The sequence below is a fragment of the Ursus arctos genome, unplaced genomic scaffold (assembly GCF_023065955.2).
Source record: "Ursus arctos isolate Adak ecotype North America unplaced genomic scaffold, UrsArc2.0 scaffold_19, whole genome shotgun sequence".
NCBI lineage: Eukaryota > Metazoa > Chordata > Mammalia > Carnivora > Ursidae > Ursus > Ursus arctos.
This window is the reverse complement of record NW_026622863.1, coordinates 4366041-4379472: the sequence shown is the minus strand read 5'-3', so window position 1 is coordinate 4379472 and position 13432 is coordinate 4366041. Positions and strand designations below refer to the sequence as shown.

Below are 13432 nucleotides of genomic sequence, written 5' to 3'. Positions count from 1 at the left end.
TCCTCTTCCTCCAGGGGCCGACCGGGGACAGAGCCAGAGGTGGGAGCCAGTTCCCAGGTGAGGAAGCTGGGACGCGCCCCCCCCACCCCCTCCCTCACTCCCCACCTCTTTGCCTAGTTCCACACAGAACAGATCTGACCCAGGGGGAGCAGGTCTGGGTTCTGTGTACGGCTTGGAAAGCAGGGCGGGGCCCACCTGCTCCAGGGCAGCCTTGGACACTGATTGTTCACTGAGCACCTACTGTGTGAGAGGCACTGGGGACACCGTCCCTGCCCTGGAGAGGGGCACAGTTAGCGGGGGGGGGAGGGGGGAAGCAAATGCAAAAGCTGACCACTAACGGCGGGGGTGGGGCGGTGGGGCTTAAAACAACGAAAATGGCTTCTCTTACAGCTCCGAGGCCAGAGGTCTGAAATCACGGTGCGGCCCAAGCTTCAGATGCGATCAGCTCTGGGGGGCACTGCCCGCCTCCCCCCAGCTGCTGCGGCTTCACACGTCCCTCCTCTGACCCCTGCCTCCGTCTTCACCCGGCCTCCCCCTCTGTGTCCATCTCAAATCTCCCTCTGCTTTCTCTTATAAGGACCACCTGCCATTGGCTTCAGGGCCCCCACTAAATCCAGGATGCTCTCATCTGAAGATCCTTTAACTTAATTACATCTCAAAGACCTTACGGCCAAACACGGTCAGGTGCAGAGGTTCCAGGGCACGGATATATCTTTGGGGACCACCATTCACCCCACTACAGAGTGTGGAGGGACCTTCTAGAAGAAGCAGATCGGAGCAGAGACCAGTCGCTGTCTAAAGGGAGGGAGTGAAGGAAGGACGAGCAGATCAGGGGTCCAGGGAGGGAGGTACACAGAGTCCCGGTCAGAGACACCACCAAGGCCTCCCGGGCCCTTGTTCCCGGGGAGCTGAGACCTGACCCCAGGGCAAGGAGGCACTTCTAGGGGTGTTAGCAAAGGGCTGCTATGAAGCTGCAGTCTGGGGAGCGGAATTCTCTTCTAAATTTAGGATGAGCTTTTCTGATGGGCAAGGGAAGGCCTGAAATTAAAGCATAATGTTGGAAAGAAGTAAGTTCTAAAAATGTGTCTCTCTTAGTTTTACGACTTAAGAACTTACACTCAAACATAAAGGGAGTCTCGGAGGTACCCGGGCTGCTCCGGGCGGGGAGGCACGCGAGCGCTGAGGGCAGCGGCAGGGGCCAGGCAGGCTCACGCAGGCTGTCGTCGAGATGGATCCTCCAAGTCTCGAGCGAGCACAGGTGTGACGGATTCCTCCCCTGACTCTTCCTGCTGTCCGGCGGCCTCTGTCCCGTGTCCCGTGAGGTTCTGGGGGGCTGTTAGGACCGGCATCCGCTCACAGAGGAGGGGGAGGGCATCCACCTACGGCCAGCACAGCTTTGCCCCTGGTTCAGGATGGAGTTCCCGGGGGAGGCCTCCGATCGCGGACATGGCCAGTCCCGTGTGCAGACTCCGCGAACCGCGTCCCAGCGTTCTGGCACGAGGCCGTGCTATACCTGTTCTTTGTTTGGCCAGATTTGCCAGTGGTTTTCAGCTGAATCCTTGACTTCTCTTTCTCCAAGGTTATGGTTTTAAGGCTATGACTCAACCCCTTCTGACCAAGACAAGCAGAATGAACCAAGGCTTGGGCTATTGCCCGCATTGGAAGATGCTTCTGTTCTGCCTTCAGGGGTCGTCGGCACATCAAAGAGGCCCCCCCCCCCCGAGAGGGCATCACGTGGCGTCCTTGAGACACCTTCAGTTTTCCTTTGCTCTTGTCTTGAACGAGAGGAAGAAGGGGCAATGGTCTTCACACTGTCATGACGCCATGACCATGGTGGGGTTCAGCTGTTTGGCATTTATCCCTCTTTCTTTGAATGGCAGCCTAGCTGCCAGAATTTCTGCTGCACGCTGCCTACAGCCTGGAAGGACCCCCTGTGAAGGGTCCCGGTCCCGGCCGACGGGCAGCTGGGGTCCCAGGTGAGGCCAACAGGTCCGCTCCTACAGGGCAGAAGGTTGGTGCTCACTCACTCATTCCTGGGGCAGACCCCGCGGGGTGGGCTGATGAGCAGCTGCTGAGAACTACCAGGGGCACCTGGGGGGCTCAGTCCGTTCAGCGTCCAACTCTTGATTTCAGCTCAGGTCATGATCTCAGCGTCATGAGATCAAGCCCCACAATGGGCTCCAAGCTGAATGTGGAGCCTGCTTGGGATTCTCTCTCCCTCTCCCTTTGCCCCTCCCCCAGCTTGTGCTCATGCTCTCTCCCTCCAAGTAAATAAATAAATCTTTTTTAAAAAATGGACTACCTGGGTTCAAATTCTGCCTCACTTTCCAGGGGTGTGTGGCAGACTGTGTTTCTGTTCACATTTATTGGGGGATACGTCCCTGCCCCACGGAACTTTAGCCTAGCCATTCGCCTTGCCCCGGCCACTCCAAAGGGAGGCGAAGTGTCCTACATAAGAGCGCATGGCCTGTAAGTGATGGAGCTCGGACTGGAACGCTTCCACCTCCCCCCGCGCTGGCTCCTGGCACCAGCCCCCCCCCCAATCAGGGCAGTTGAGCGCCCCTCCAAAGCCCCACCCAGAAGTCAGCCTGCTCTGGCCAAACACACCACGGGAGGCGTTTGTGTTCTGTCTGCCAGACCCACAGCTATAACGGTGGGCCCGTGGGCAGTGGCACCGACCAGCAGGGATAGAAGAATCTAGATGCTCTGTCGCTGCCTGGTGTCAGGCTGGAAGCCACTCGCGGCCCAGCCCTTCCCCAGAGCAAGGATGGTCTTCCGGGACCACTCAGAGAGTAGCCGTCATGATCCGTAAAGCCATCGTGCTGAGCTGCTGGCGCATCCACCTCATTTGGTGGTCACGTAAATGTGTGAGGGAACATGGTGGTCTGAATGTGTGTGTCCCCCAGATTCACATGTTGGACCTCATGCCCAGTGTGACGGGGTTAAGAGGTGGGACCTTTGGAGGGTAACAGGGTCATGAGGGTAGAGCCCTCGGGATTGGGATTCGTCCTTATAAAGGAGACAACACGGAGCTCCCTCAGCCCTTCCAGGTGAGGACACCTCGAGAACCAGGGGAGGGCCCTCATGTGCCCATGCAGGTGCCCCGACCTTGGACTCGCGGCTCCCAGACTAGAAGAAACAAATCTCTGCTGTTTATAAGCATCGGGTTCGTGGTATTGCGTGTAGCCGTCCGGCTAAGACCGAGAAGTACCGTGGTCATGGTCCCGGCTTCGAGAGGGGGAGACAGAGGCTCAGACAGAGGCCACCTCCAACCCGACTCGGCCTGAGCGCAGAGCTGCCTCCTGGCCCAGGTGCTCACGTCTTCACAGTGGACCTTTCCGTTCTTGTTTTCACCTCTCTTCTGCTACTCATGACAAATGGGGACCAGGAAGTGGCAGAGTGACTGTGGTGAGGACCACCTGTCCTGGGACGGGGGCAGCAGGAGGCCTGCCCCCAGCAGGGTGGCACCCCAGCGCTGAGCTCCTTCCAGCCTTGCGAAGGCCCCTGGAGAGTCCACATCCATCAGGAGCGTGGGGTAAAGCGGAGAAACAGGCGCCTCCCCCAAGGATCAGTCAGCCAGGAGCAGCGAGCTCCCTGGAGGGCCCAGGGACACCAGGACGACAATCGGCTCGTTTTACTGCGGGTCTGCCCCTCCCCCACCCATGCCAGCCCCTCCCCCGCCCGTGCCAGCCCCTGAGCAGGAGGGTGCCCCAGCCCTGGCAGCGTGCCTGGCCACAAACAAGGTCACGCATGCCTTGGCACTCCTCCCGCTGAAAGGTGAGGTCAGTGTCCCCTCCCCTTGAACTTGAGGAGCTCACGACCCCTTCCCCAGTAGGGTCCAGTGGAAATGCCGCTCTGGGACTTCTGAGGCTCAAAGGCCATGCAGCCTCCCCCTGGTCCTCGGGGACGGTCGCTCTGGGGGAAGAGGTTCCCCAACCCCGACCCCACCGGGCCAGAAGGGGAGGCCGTGCTGGGTGCCAGCGTCTGCGCCCCACTGAGCTCCTGTACAGCTGCCCGCATCAGCTGCCGGCCACCAGGACGTCCGGCCAGTGGGTCTGACCTCAACTAAAGGAGGCCCCTGCCAGTGGGAACCACCTCGCTGAGCCCTTCCTAAATTCCTGCCTCACAACATCAAGGGCAAAATAAGATGCTGGTGGTCGTACGCCATCGGTTTCAGGTCATCTGGAGCAGCTGTTGGACGACCAGGTCAAGTAATTCAGAGCACGTCTAAGCAGACACTTGAGTCCCCAGAGCTCCATCCCCAAGCCCTCCATCAGGGCTCAGGGCTCAGGGCTGGCCTTTGGGCAGAGACAGGAGCTGGTGGAGGGAGTTCTAGGCAATGTTACTCAATACCTACTCAGTGCCGGTCACAGGGGTAACAACATGTGGAGGCAGGGCCTCTCTCTGCCCTCGAAGACCTCACCATCCCATCAGGTGCCCTCTGGAATCCCAGCAAAGGCCTGAGCTGCCACCTCTTTGCTCTTGCCCGGAGCAAACATCCCCATGGAGCCTTTGTCCACAGTCCCCTTGTCCCCCCAGCCCCACCCCCTTTGCCCACCTCACTTCTCCTCTCCTTAGTTCCCAGGTGATGTCACCTCAGGGAAGCCCTCCTTGATGCCTCTGACCAAGACAAGTCTCTTTAGAATTTTGCCTCCTAGAGCTTGGCTTTTCTTCTAGAAGGGGCTCATTCTTACGTGTAATTGTCCTGAGTTCTCTGACCAGGGCTAAAACCCATATGCCGCAAAGCCGGAGACCTAGTTTGGCTCCTTCTGTTGTGGGTGTAGGGAAAATCTGGGGCATGCAGAGCTAACAAGACCTAGTGGTGGCCTGACGTAAGGAGAGCTGAGCCCCTACGGGACACCTTCCTAACCCCTGCTGCCCCTTCTACCTTGGGACCCATCCCAGGAGGTAAGGTTGCTGCTGACTTTGCAGATGAGGAACCCAGGCCCAGAGAGGTTAACCAACTTGCCTAAAGCCACGGAGCTACAAGCAGAGGGGCAGGTATTCGCACCGCCACGGCTGGGGGGCGGCCTTGCCCACACCTGGCGGGGCTCCTTCCCGCTCAGATTTGGGGTTCTGCCCCGTGCCCGCCCCACACTCTGCTCCTCACACCCGGTCGTCTGTGTGTCTGAGACTCCTCCAGCCTGAGTCGGGGGTCCCACCGAGGCTGGGGTACTGGAAGTCCAGTTCCTGAGCTCTAGAACCTCAGAAGGGCTGCCACAGCCCAGCCGAGGACGGTGCTTTCTCTCCGCTGCCCTCCCAGCTCCAGCGCCAGGGGCCTGGGGAGACCTGGGTTCGAATCCCAGCTCTGCACTTGCTAGCTGGGTGGCCTCAGGTGACTCGCTCCAACTCCCTGGGCCTCAGTTTCCATAAAACAGGGACAGAATCAGCACTTGTTTCTTCAGGTTATTGTTAAAAGTTAAATAAGCGACAGAATGTGAACGTGCCTGGCCCCCGATGGCACCAGAGCACCTATTAGATCCGCACGTGACCACTGCCCTCGTCCAGTCAGGAGAGAAGCTCTGTCAGACAAACCAGGCAGACCCGTTTTTTGAAAAACAAAAAACCATTTATTTCTGTAAACTGTTTGAGGGCAGATGGGCTTCGCGCCCCCAATACAGCACAGATTTCCTACCCCCAAATGAAATGAGCAAGGAAAAGAAGAGAAAGAACACCGCAAACTTGCCCATGAAGAACCAAGCCAACCTCATCTTTCTTCGGAAAAAAAATCCTTTTGAGCGTGTGGTGCCGACCGGGGATGAACACCACAGGCCTTCCGGTGTCACGAGGGCGGGGACCCGCTCCGCCGGCGGCTCGGTGGCAGAGCCGGCCCCACCGGCACAGAGGGGCCCCCCAAAAGTGAGGAATCGGCCTCCAGTGCTCCCTGAATTCCCGCCGTGCACCCCGGCCTCTCTCCCTAGCGTCCTCATCACGGGGGGAGCCCCTGCAGGGAGCCCTGGAAGACTCGTCGGCACGGCTGGCCTGGGACCTGTGCCCCCGCTCCATGCCACGATGAGACGTCAGCCCCGAGGGGAGGAAGGAGCCGCTCCGCACTGCGGGCCCCAGCCGCGGCCGGGCACCTGTTAAGGCAAGTTTTCTCTCTTCTGTTCGGTCGGAGTCAGGCCTGAACGTCTCACGGCCGCGTGCCGTCCCCGTCGGACGGATGCGTGGCTTAGGCAACTCTGGATGGAGGGTGAGGGACCCCGGAGCACGCTCGGGCGGGAGGGGGTCTGCGCCTGATGCATGGGATCGACGTGTGTGCTGGCGAAGGCGGCCCCCCCCCCTGATGGGCACGGCGGCCTCCTCCGCCACACAGGCGGGCGCCACGGGACACCAGACGGAGGCCCGGCCCCCAGGCGACGTGAGCTGGTGGCGGGAGAGGCCAGGCGGGCTACAGTGTAAGAGAATGCCAGGAAAAGGGGTCACCACAAGAGGCGCCTCAGATCTGGTGATGTGCGTGGCCTTGGCATCAAAATGATTTTTCCTTAGAACAAGCAAGAGGGGGAAAAGGAGATAAAAGAAAGATGTTCCATGAGCTTCAGGAGATAGGGCGCAGGGGGGGCTCGGGAGGGAAGCGGGGAAGGGGAGGTGGGCTGCAGACAGGATGGCGCGCGTTGCCTCTCACGGCGTCTCCTGTCCCTGGTGGGCTGGCGGGCTGGTGGCTGAGGCCGCGGTCCCCTCCCCCGGGGAGCAGGCGGATGACATTGCGAGGGGCAGGGGAAGGGCCGGGGTTACTCCGTCTGCGCGTCGTAGTTGGCGCCCCCCGCCTTCTTGAGCTCGCTCTTGATGAAATCTTCCTCCAGCTCCTTCCGGTCGCTGATCACAAACTCTTTAGCAAAATTCTGCAAGAACAAAATAGAACACAGAGTTCCCGTGAAGAAGGGACAGGGTCAAAGTGCTGCTCAGAAAACACATCCGAAAGTCCTGGTGCCTAAAATACTAAGAAATGATCAAAATGAAAATTCGGTGGCAACGCAGTTTGGCAAGAGGAGGAAAAGCCGTGACTGGAGATCAGGAAATGGGTGAAGTCGGGATACAGTGTGGTCCTGAGACCAAGGAGATGGGCCAAGGACAGAACGGGTTCGAAGGCTGGCGCTTTCGTCTTCCAGCTGTGTGACCTTGGGCGGGTTCCTTCAACTCTCTCTGCCTTCGTTTCCTTGTCTGTGAAAGACCAACCTGTCAGAATAATAGGAGAGGAGGTCGGAAAGGCAGGCTGGTGTGCTGGGAAGTGTTTAACATCAGGCTGTCCACAACGAGGGGGGGTGGGGGCAAGTCCTGAATGGTAGCTTATGCCCACTGCCACGGTGTGAACATTCACCCCACGGTTGGTTTCAGCCACGGTGATGAGCTGAACGGGTGCAGCCACTCTCCGCCCTCGGAGTGCACAGGCTTCAACCATAAAAGCCCACGGGCCTGACCCACACGAGGTATTCAGTAAATGCCCGTGGCATGAACACGTGAAGCAGGTGATCTGGCTTATCCGAGAACTCCGAGCCATGAAGAATCAACAGCTGTTTTGATACGTGGATCACCAGACTTCAATAAACAAGGAAAATTTCAGGACGATGAAAGAGAAGAATCCAAAATATTTACCAAAATACGAATAACAAGTCTGAAGGTCAGGAAATCATCCACACACACACACAGTCCACAAGGAAGTAGCATAAACAATGACCACCATTTATTAAGCACCTATGGGTACCAGACATGGTCACGCACTGGCAAACTTAATTCTTAAAACCCTTTCATATGACCCAGCAACCCTACCCCTAGAGATCTACACAAGGGAAATGAAAGCACACAGCCGCACAAACACTTATACACAAATATTTGCAGCGGTATTATTCGTAACAGCCCAAATGTGGAAACCACCCAGATGCCCGTGGATGGGAGAGTGGGTTAGCAAATTATAGTCTGTCTACATGCCGGACTGTTACTCAGCCATGAAAAGGAACGAGGTGCCGAGACATGATATCATGGATGGGTCTCAAAACCATCATGCCGAGTGAAGGAACCAGACAGGAAAGACCACGTATCGTATGATTCCATTTATGTGAAATGTCCGGAAAAGGCAAATCCGTGGAGACGGGAAGTAGAATCGTGGTTTCCGGGGACTGGAGGGGAATGGGAGGTGAGTGCTAATGGGGACGCGGTTTCTTCTGGGGGAAGGAAAATGTTTGGGAACTAGAGAGGGATGGTGGCTGCAGAACAATGTGAATGTACTAAATGCCCATGAATCGTAGAGTTTAAAATGGACAATTTTATGTTATGTGAATTTCACTGGAATTTAAAAAAAAAGACTCCAAAAAAAAAAGTCACCATCCCTCCAAGAAGAATGAGTAAACCAAAAGAACACTCAAGGTCAAGTTTCACAGTATAAAGACAAAGCGTTTGCCGTGCCAAGCCACTAAGATACTAGCAGGGAGGGGAGAAGGGAAGGTTAATATTTATCAAGCAACTAATATGTGCCAGGTGCAGCCTCACACATCTCACTTAAACCTCCCTCAGTATATTAGCTTTTTTTTTTTCTTTTTTTAAGATAAGACCCACAGGTTGGGCTTGAAGAGATTGTGCAACTAGCCCAGAATGACACCCTCCTGACCCCTTCTAGTCCCATCCCACCATCCTGTGCTAAGCATCGGTGTCTGTCTTCAGCACAGTGAGTGAACACAAATTGGACGTATGGGCTGGGAAGGGGAACCGAGAATTAACATGTTTCTCAACCAGAGCCCCAATGGCATGGGGGTGGGGGCAGAGAGCAGAGGAGGAGGAAGCCAACAGCTCGAGATGCCTCTAGCAGGAAGTGCAAAGTTCCTCTGCCGTGTGATAGCTATATATGGAGACTAAAGAAATAAGAACACTCCTGTTCATGTCTGTTAGCCATTAGGAGATTTAGATTAACAAGAGGTTTGATAAGGCACTAAGAAATCTACAGTCAAACTGTACAAGGAGCTATGTAGAGTCCAGCTGAAAACCACGAGCATATGGAAAATCAAATCACAGCCAAAATAAGGAGCAATCTGGGGCACCTGGGTGGCACAGCGGTTAAGCGTCTGCCTTTGGCTCAGGGCGTGATCCCCGCGTTGTGGGATCGAGCCCCACATCAGGCTCCTCCGCTATGAGCCTGCTTCTTCCTCTCCCACTCCCCCTGCTTGTGTTCCCTCTCTCGCTGGCTGTCTGTATCTCTGTCGAATAAATAAATAAAATCTTTAAAAAAAAACAAAAAACAAAATAAGGAGCAATCTGCAATAAGAGAATCTAGTAAAAACGTAACATAACAATAAATGTAAATGAGCAAAATTACCCCCCCCAAAACAGCTATGTCTCAGGCTACCAAAAAATACCGCCCCCAAACTCTACGCTATATAATATACCTGAGACATGATTTAAAAACCAAAAGGTGAGGCAAAAAGTGATTATATCAAGAAAAGTACATGGAGAGGCAACCTCACCCGCTCCCACTATGGGAGCAGCACCCAGCCTCCAGGGGCCAAAGCGGGGGTGGGGGAGCCATGTGGAGGGGGCCCTACCAAGCCTCACAGGCCTCCCACACACAGGACGTTCAGCACCCCAGAGGCTTCAAAGGTGAACTGACACTTCCCCTAAGGGTGTGGACTCAGCAAAAAGTCCCCAGAAAGTCTGAGTCAGCCTAAAACCCAACTCACATCGACCCCTCCCTTTCCCACCCATGTGCCTTCCAGCAGTCCTCAGAAGGGGCCTTCCACTTGGCAGGGTGGACACCAGTGCCCCCAGGGAGTGGGCTTCATTGTGACCTTTCAAAAAGAGGCAGAAAGAGCAAAACCAGCTCTATAGGCAGCCGGACCCCAACCTGGGAGCAGCACACCAGAAGGAAGGAGCCGACATAAGGAGCAGCCCACGGTGAAGAACCACAAAGAGCACATCTGAGCAAAGCATGGCCACCACCCCCTTTGCTCACACCTCTACCCTCAGCCACTGTCCCTAGCACCCTCGCCGTGTCACCAAACGCCCACAGTGCAGAGGCAGGTGATGTTGAAGGCCGCAGTTGCCAGAGACAAGTCCTGACTCAGAAGGACACAGGGCCCAGAGCAATGCTAACACACAGGAAATTTTTCATTTTCTAGCAGCCACATTAAAAAAAGTAAAAAAGAACCAGGTGATATCAATCTTCATAGGATTTTTATCTAACTTTATAGATTCAAAATACTGCCATTTTAACATGTAACCAACATACAAAATCATTAATGGGACCTTCCACGTTCTTTCCTGCAGAGTTTTCGAAACCCAGTGCACGTTTCACAGGTACGGCCCAAAGCAGCGCAGACGGGCCAAACCTCAAGTGCTAGGCAGCCACGTGTGGCTGGGGACGGGGCGGGTCTAGATAGAACAGGAAAGAGTCTGAAAGAACAGTGTGCTCAGTCAAGGAGAATCATTAATCATAAAATAGCTCAGCTGATATGAGTGGAGGAGGGGGGAGCTTTTGGAGGCCTGGAAATGTTCCATGTCTTGAACCAGAACTGGAAAAAAAAAAAAAAGCCCTTAAAATTCTGACATTCACCCCCTCATTTGATTGAAAAGCAGCAAGAGATGCAGAGAGGGGAAGCAATTCCTTCCAGGGCACAGAGCAGCCTCATGGCAGGGGTCCTGGGGGCAGGTTCTGGCCCTGTTCTGTCCTGTCCTCTCCCTCCCTCTGCTCCAGACTGCCCATCCCTCCCACCACAGCCTCTGCCACACCCTCAAGGCCACCAAAGCCATATGTCAAAGACTTCAAAGCAAAAGGTGCTGGTCTGGAGGCACAGTCACCTGTGGTTCTAGAAAGATCTTCTTTGCCGTATCTAGGAACACTCTGTCCCTGGCTGATAGCTTCCAGAAAGGGTCACTCCTCTTTTTTTTTTTTCTTTTGCCATGGCAGGACTTTTCCACGGAAGAGGCCCATCCATCTAAACCTGACTCCAGGATGGCTTGGAGACATGCAGTAACCAAGTTCAGGACACGTTTGCCCAGTGACTTTTCTCACGTGCATATACGCTCATTTCAAAGATGTAACACAGACATTGCTTCCAATGAGCTTCCAATGGTCTGTTCCTGGGAAGGCAACTCCAGAGGAGGACAGGCTAGGACAAGGTTCTGTACATCGTCCAGAATCTATTTTAGGACAAAGTTCTGTACATCGTCCAGAATCTATTTGCAAAGCTGGTTTAGAAAGCGCTTAAATGTTTGCCTATCTTTAGTTTTAAACCATCTCACTTTTTTTTTTTAAGATTTTGTTTATATATTTATTTGACAGAGAGAGAGAGAGAGAGAGAGAGAGCACACAAGCAGGGGGAGTGGCAGGCAGAGGGAAAAGCAGGCTCCCCACTGAGCAGGGAGCCCAATGAGTGGCTTGATCCCAGGACCCGAGCCAAAGGCAGACGTTTAACTGACTGAGCCACCCAGGTGCCCCAACTTTTCTTTTTTTTAAGTAGGCTCCACCCCCAATATGGAGCCCAGTCTGGGGCTTGAACTCACAAGCCGGAGATCAATACCTGACCTAAGATCAAGAGTTGGGACGCTTAACCAACTGAGCCACCCAGGTGCCCCTAAACCATCTCACTTCTAAATGGGTCCCGACTGCCCGGTTTAAACCCCAGCTTCAGTCCTGACGTGTGCTGGGCGTGGGTTTGGTCCAACACAGATAGCAGCAGTGGTCCATTTGCATCTCCAGCAGTTGGCCTTCCCCAGGGACTTCCCCTCCCCTACCATCCTGGGACTTACCACCCCTCCCCCCACCCCCACCCCCTACTCACTCTCCTCACGTGCAAATGAGGACAATAAGACCTACATCCCGGGGGTTTCAGGAGGGTCTGATGAGTCTGCATAAGGCTGGGACCCTTGATGAGGGTTCCCAAGAATGATGAGGCGATATTTTAAGAGATCCCGGGTTCGCCTTTGTTCTTAAGATCATCAGGGGATCTGAGATGGAAAGTTTCCTGAAACGCTCAAGAGTGAAGGCACAGGGAGTGGCTGGTTCCTCTTCTCTCACCCACAATGGTTTCATCCCCATCATTTATTTTACTCAAGGAAAGTCCAGGCAATTCCTTCGAATAACCATGGCACTGACACGGGCACCGCTTCGTCCTTGCAGAGAGAAGACAGCAAATCCAGCTGCAAAGCCCACAGCGGGACACAGGGTCAGCCACGGGAGGAAGGCAGGAACCAGTGGGGTAGAAGCGTCGGGTCTCCCACCCAGAACACTAGAACCAGGGTGAGTTGCTAACCTATGCAGAGAATGCGGGTGCAGAGAAAGGTCTGGGAAGAGAAACTGAGAGTGGAGTGTTTGACAGAGAAGACTGTGATGTCAGCAATGCACGTTTCTACAAAGTGGGGCGATGGAAGAGAGGTGACCTTCATTGCATCCAAAGAGAAGGAGAGCTAGTGTCATTCATTCTCCCAACAAACACATGCTTACTAAGCACCTGTTGTATACCAGACATTCTCCTAGGTCCTGGGAAGGCAAAAGTCTGGTGCTTAGGGCTCTGAGAGTCTGAGAGCATAAGAAGAGAACCAGGGGGCGCTAAAACGCCCCGAGGGAAGCAGTCAATGGCTCTGGGCCCTGGTCTCTATCTCTGCGAAAGAAGAGGGAGAGACAATGGGTTGTCCTGGCACTTCCCCATCAGCCATCCATGGCTTTGCATCTTATCTCTGGAGCACGTGGGACAAAATTCCACGTCGACCGCCAGAACCTGAGGGGCAGTGGGGAAAACTGGCACGGGAAAGTCAACTACGGGACCAGAGACTGGCTTTCGACGTGTGCTAGCTTCAGGCCCTTCCCCAACCCCTGCACAGAAAGAGCGGGGAATAGAATCCCCCCCCCCTGCCGTGTGTGAGCCGAGGCAGGGGGTGGAGGAGACACATGCTGGCCACCATAATGTATCTTCCCCAAGTGGCTGCAGATTAATGATAAGCCAAAGACCTCAATGTGCGGCAGGAAAGCAGTCGGGGCCCCGCAGCGTGCAGTGGGCTCAGAGAAGGGACCCCTCCAGATGGAAAGGCACAGCATCAAACCCGCTGGGCGTTCAGCTGCCAACCCCTCCTGGGCCTCCCACGCTTGCCCTCCTACAGCCATTCGAAAGAGCTTCAAAGACCCAGGTTTTCAAAATCCTTCCAGCAAGGTGTAATTTACTCAAAAAGAACAGATTCTTGTAACAGGCATGAGTCATCATAGAAAAGGGAAAAAACAAACAGCCCAATGGCACAGTCTCGTGTTTGGCAGATTCGGGGACAAAGGCACCCGTGTCACCCATGCAGTTCGTGAACGACATGACCCTACCTCGCTAGGAAGAAAACAGAGGACAAGGGAGGGGCATTCGGTCACATTTCAGCGGGGCACCGGGGAACCGTCCATTCATCCGAGGCCGATGGCAAGGAGGCACGCCGTCGTGGAGCATGCTCGCATAGGGTTGGGCCAAGCCCA

General features: G+C 55.0%; 1 protein-coding gene across 1 annotated transcript in view; it reads right to left on the bottom strand.

Annotated features, from left to right (window-relative positions):
- Positions 1-5547: 5547 nt before the first annotated feature.
- Positions 5548-13432, bottom strand: part of COTL1 (coactosin like F-actin binding protein 1) — a 39833-nt gene continuing 31948 nt past the window's right edge. Inside the window, exon 4 of the mRNA XM_026494670.4 lies at positions 5548-6842. Coding sequence (XP_026350455.1) covers positions 6732-6842 — 111 coding nt within the window. The 3' untranslated portion in view covers positions 5548-6731. The remainder of the gene's footprint in view (positions 6843-13432) is intronic.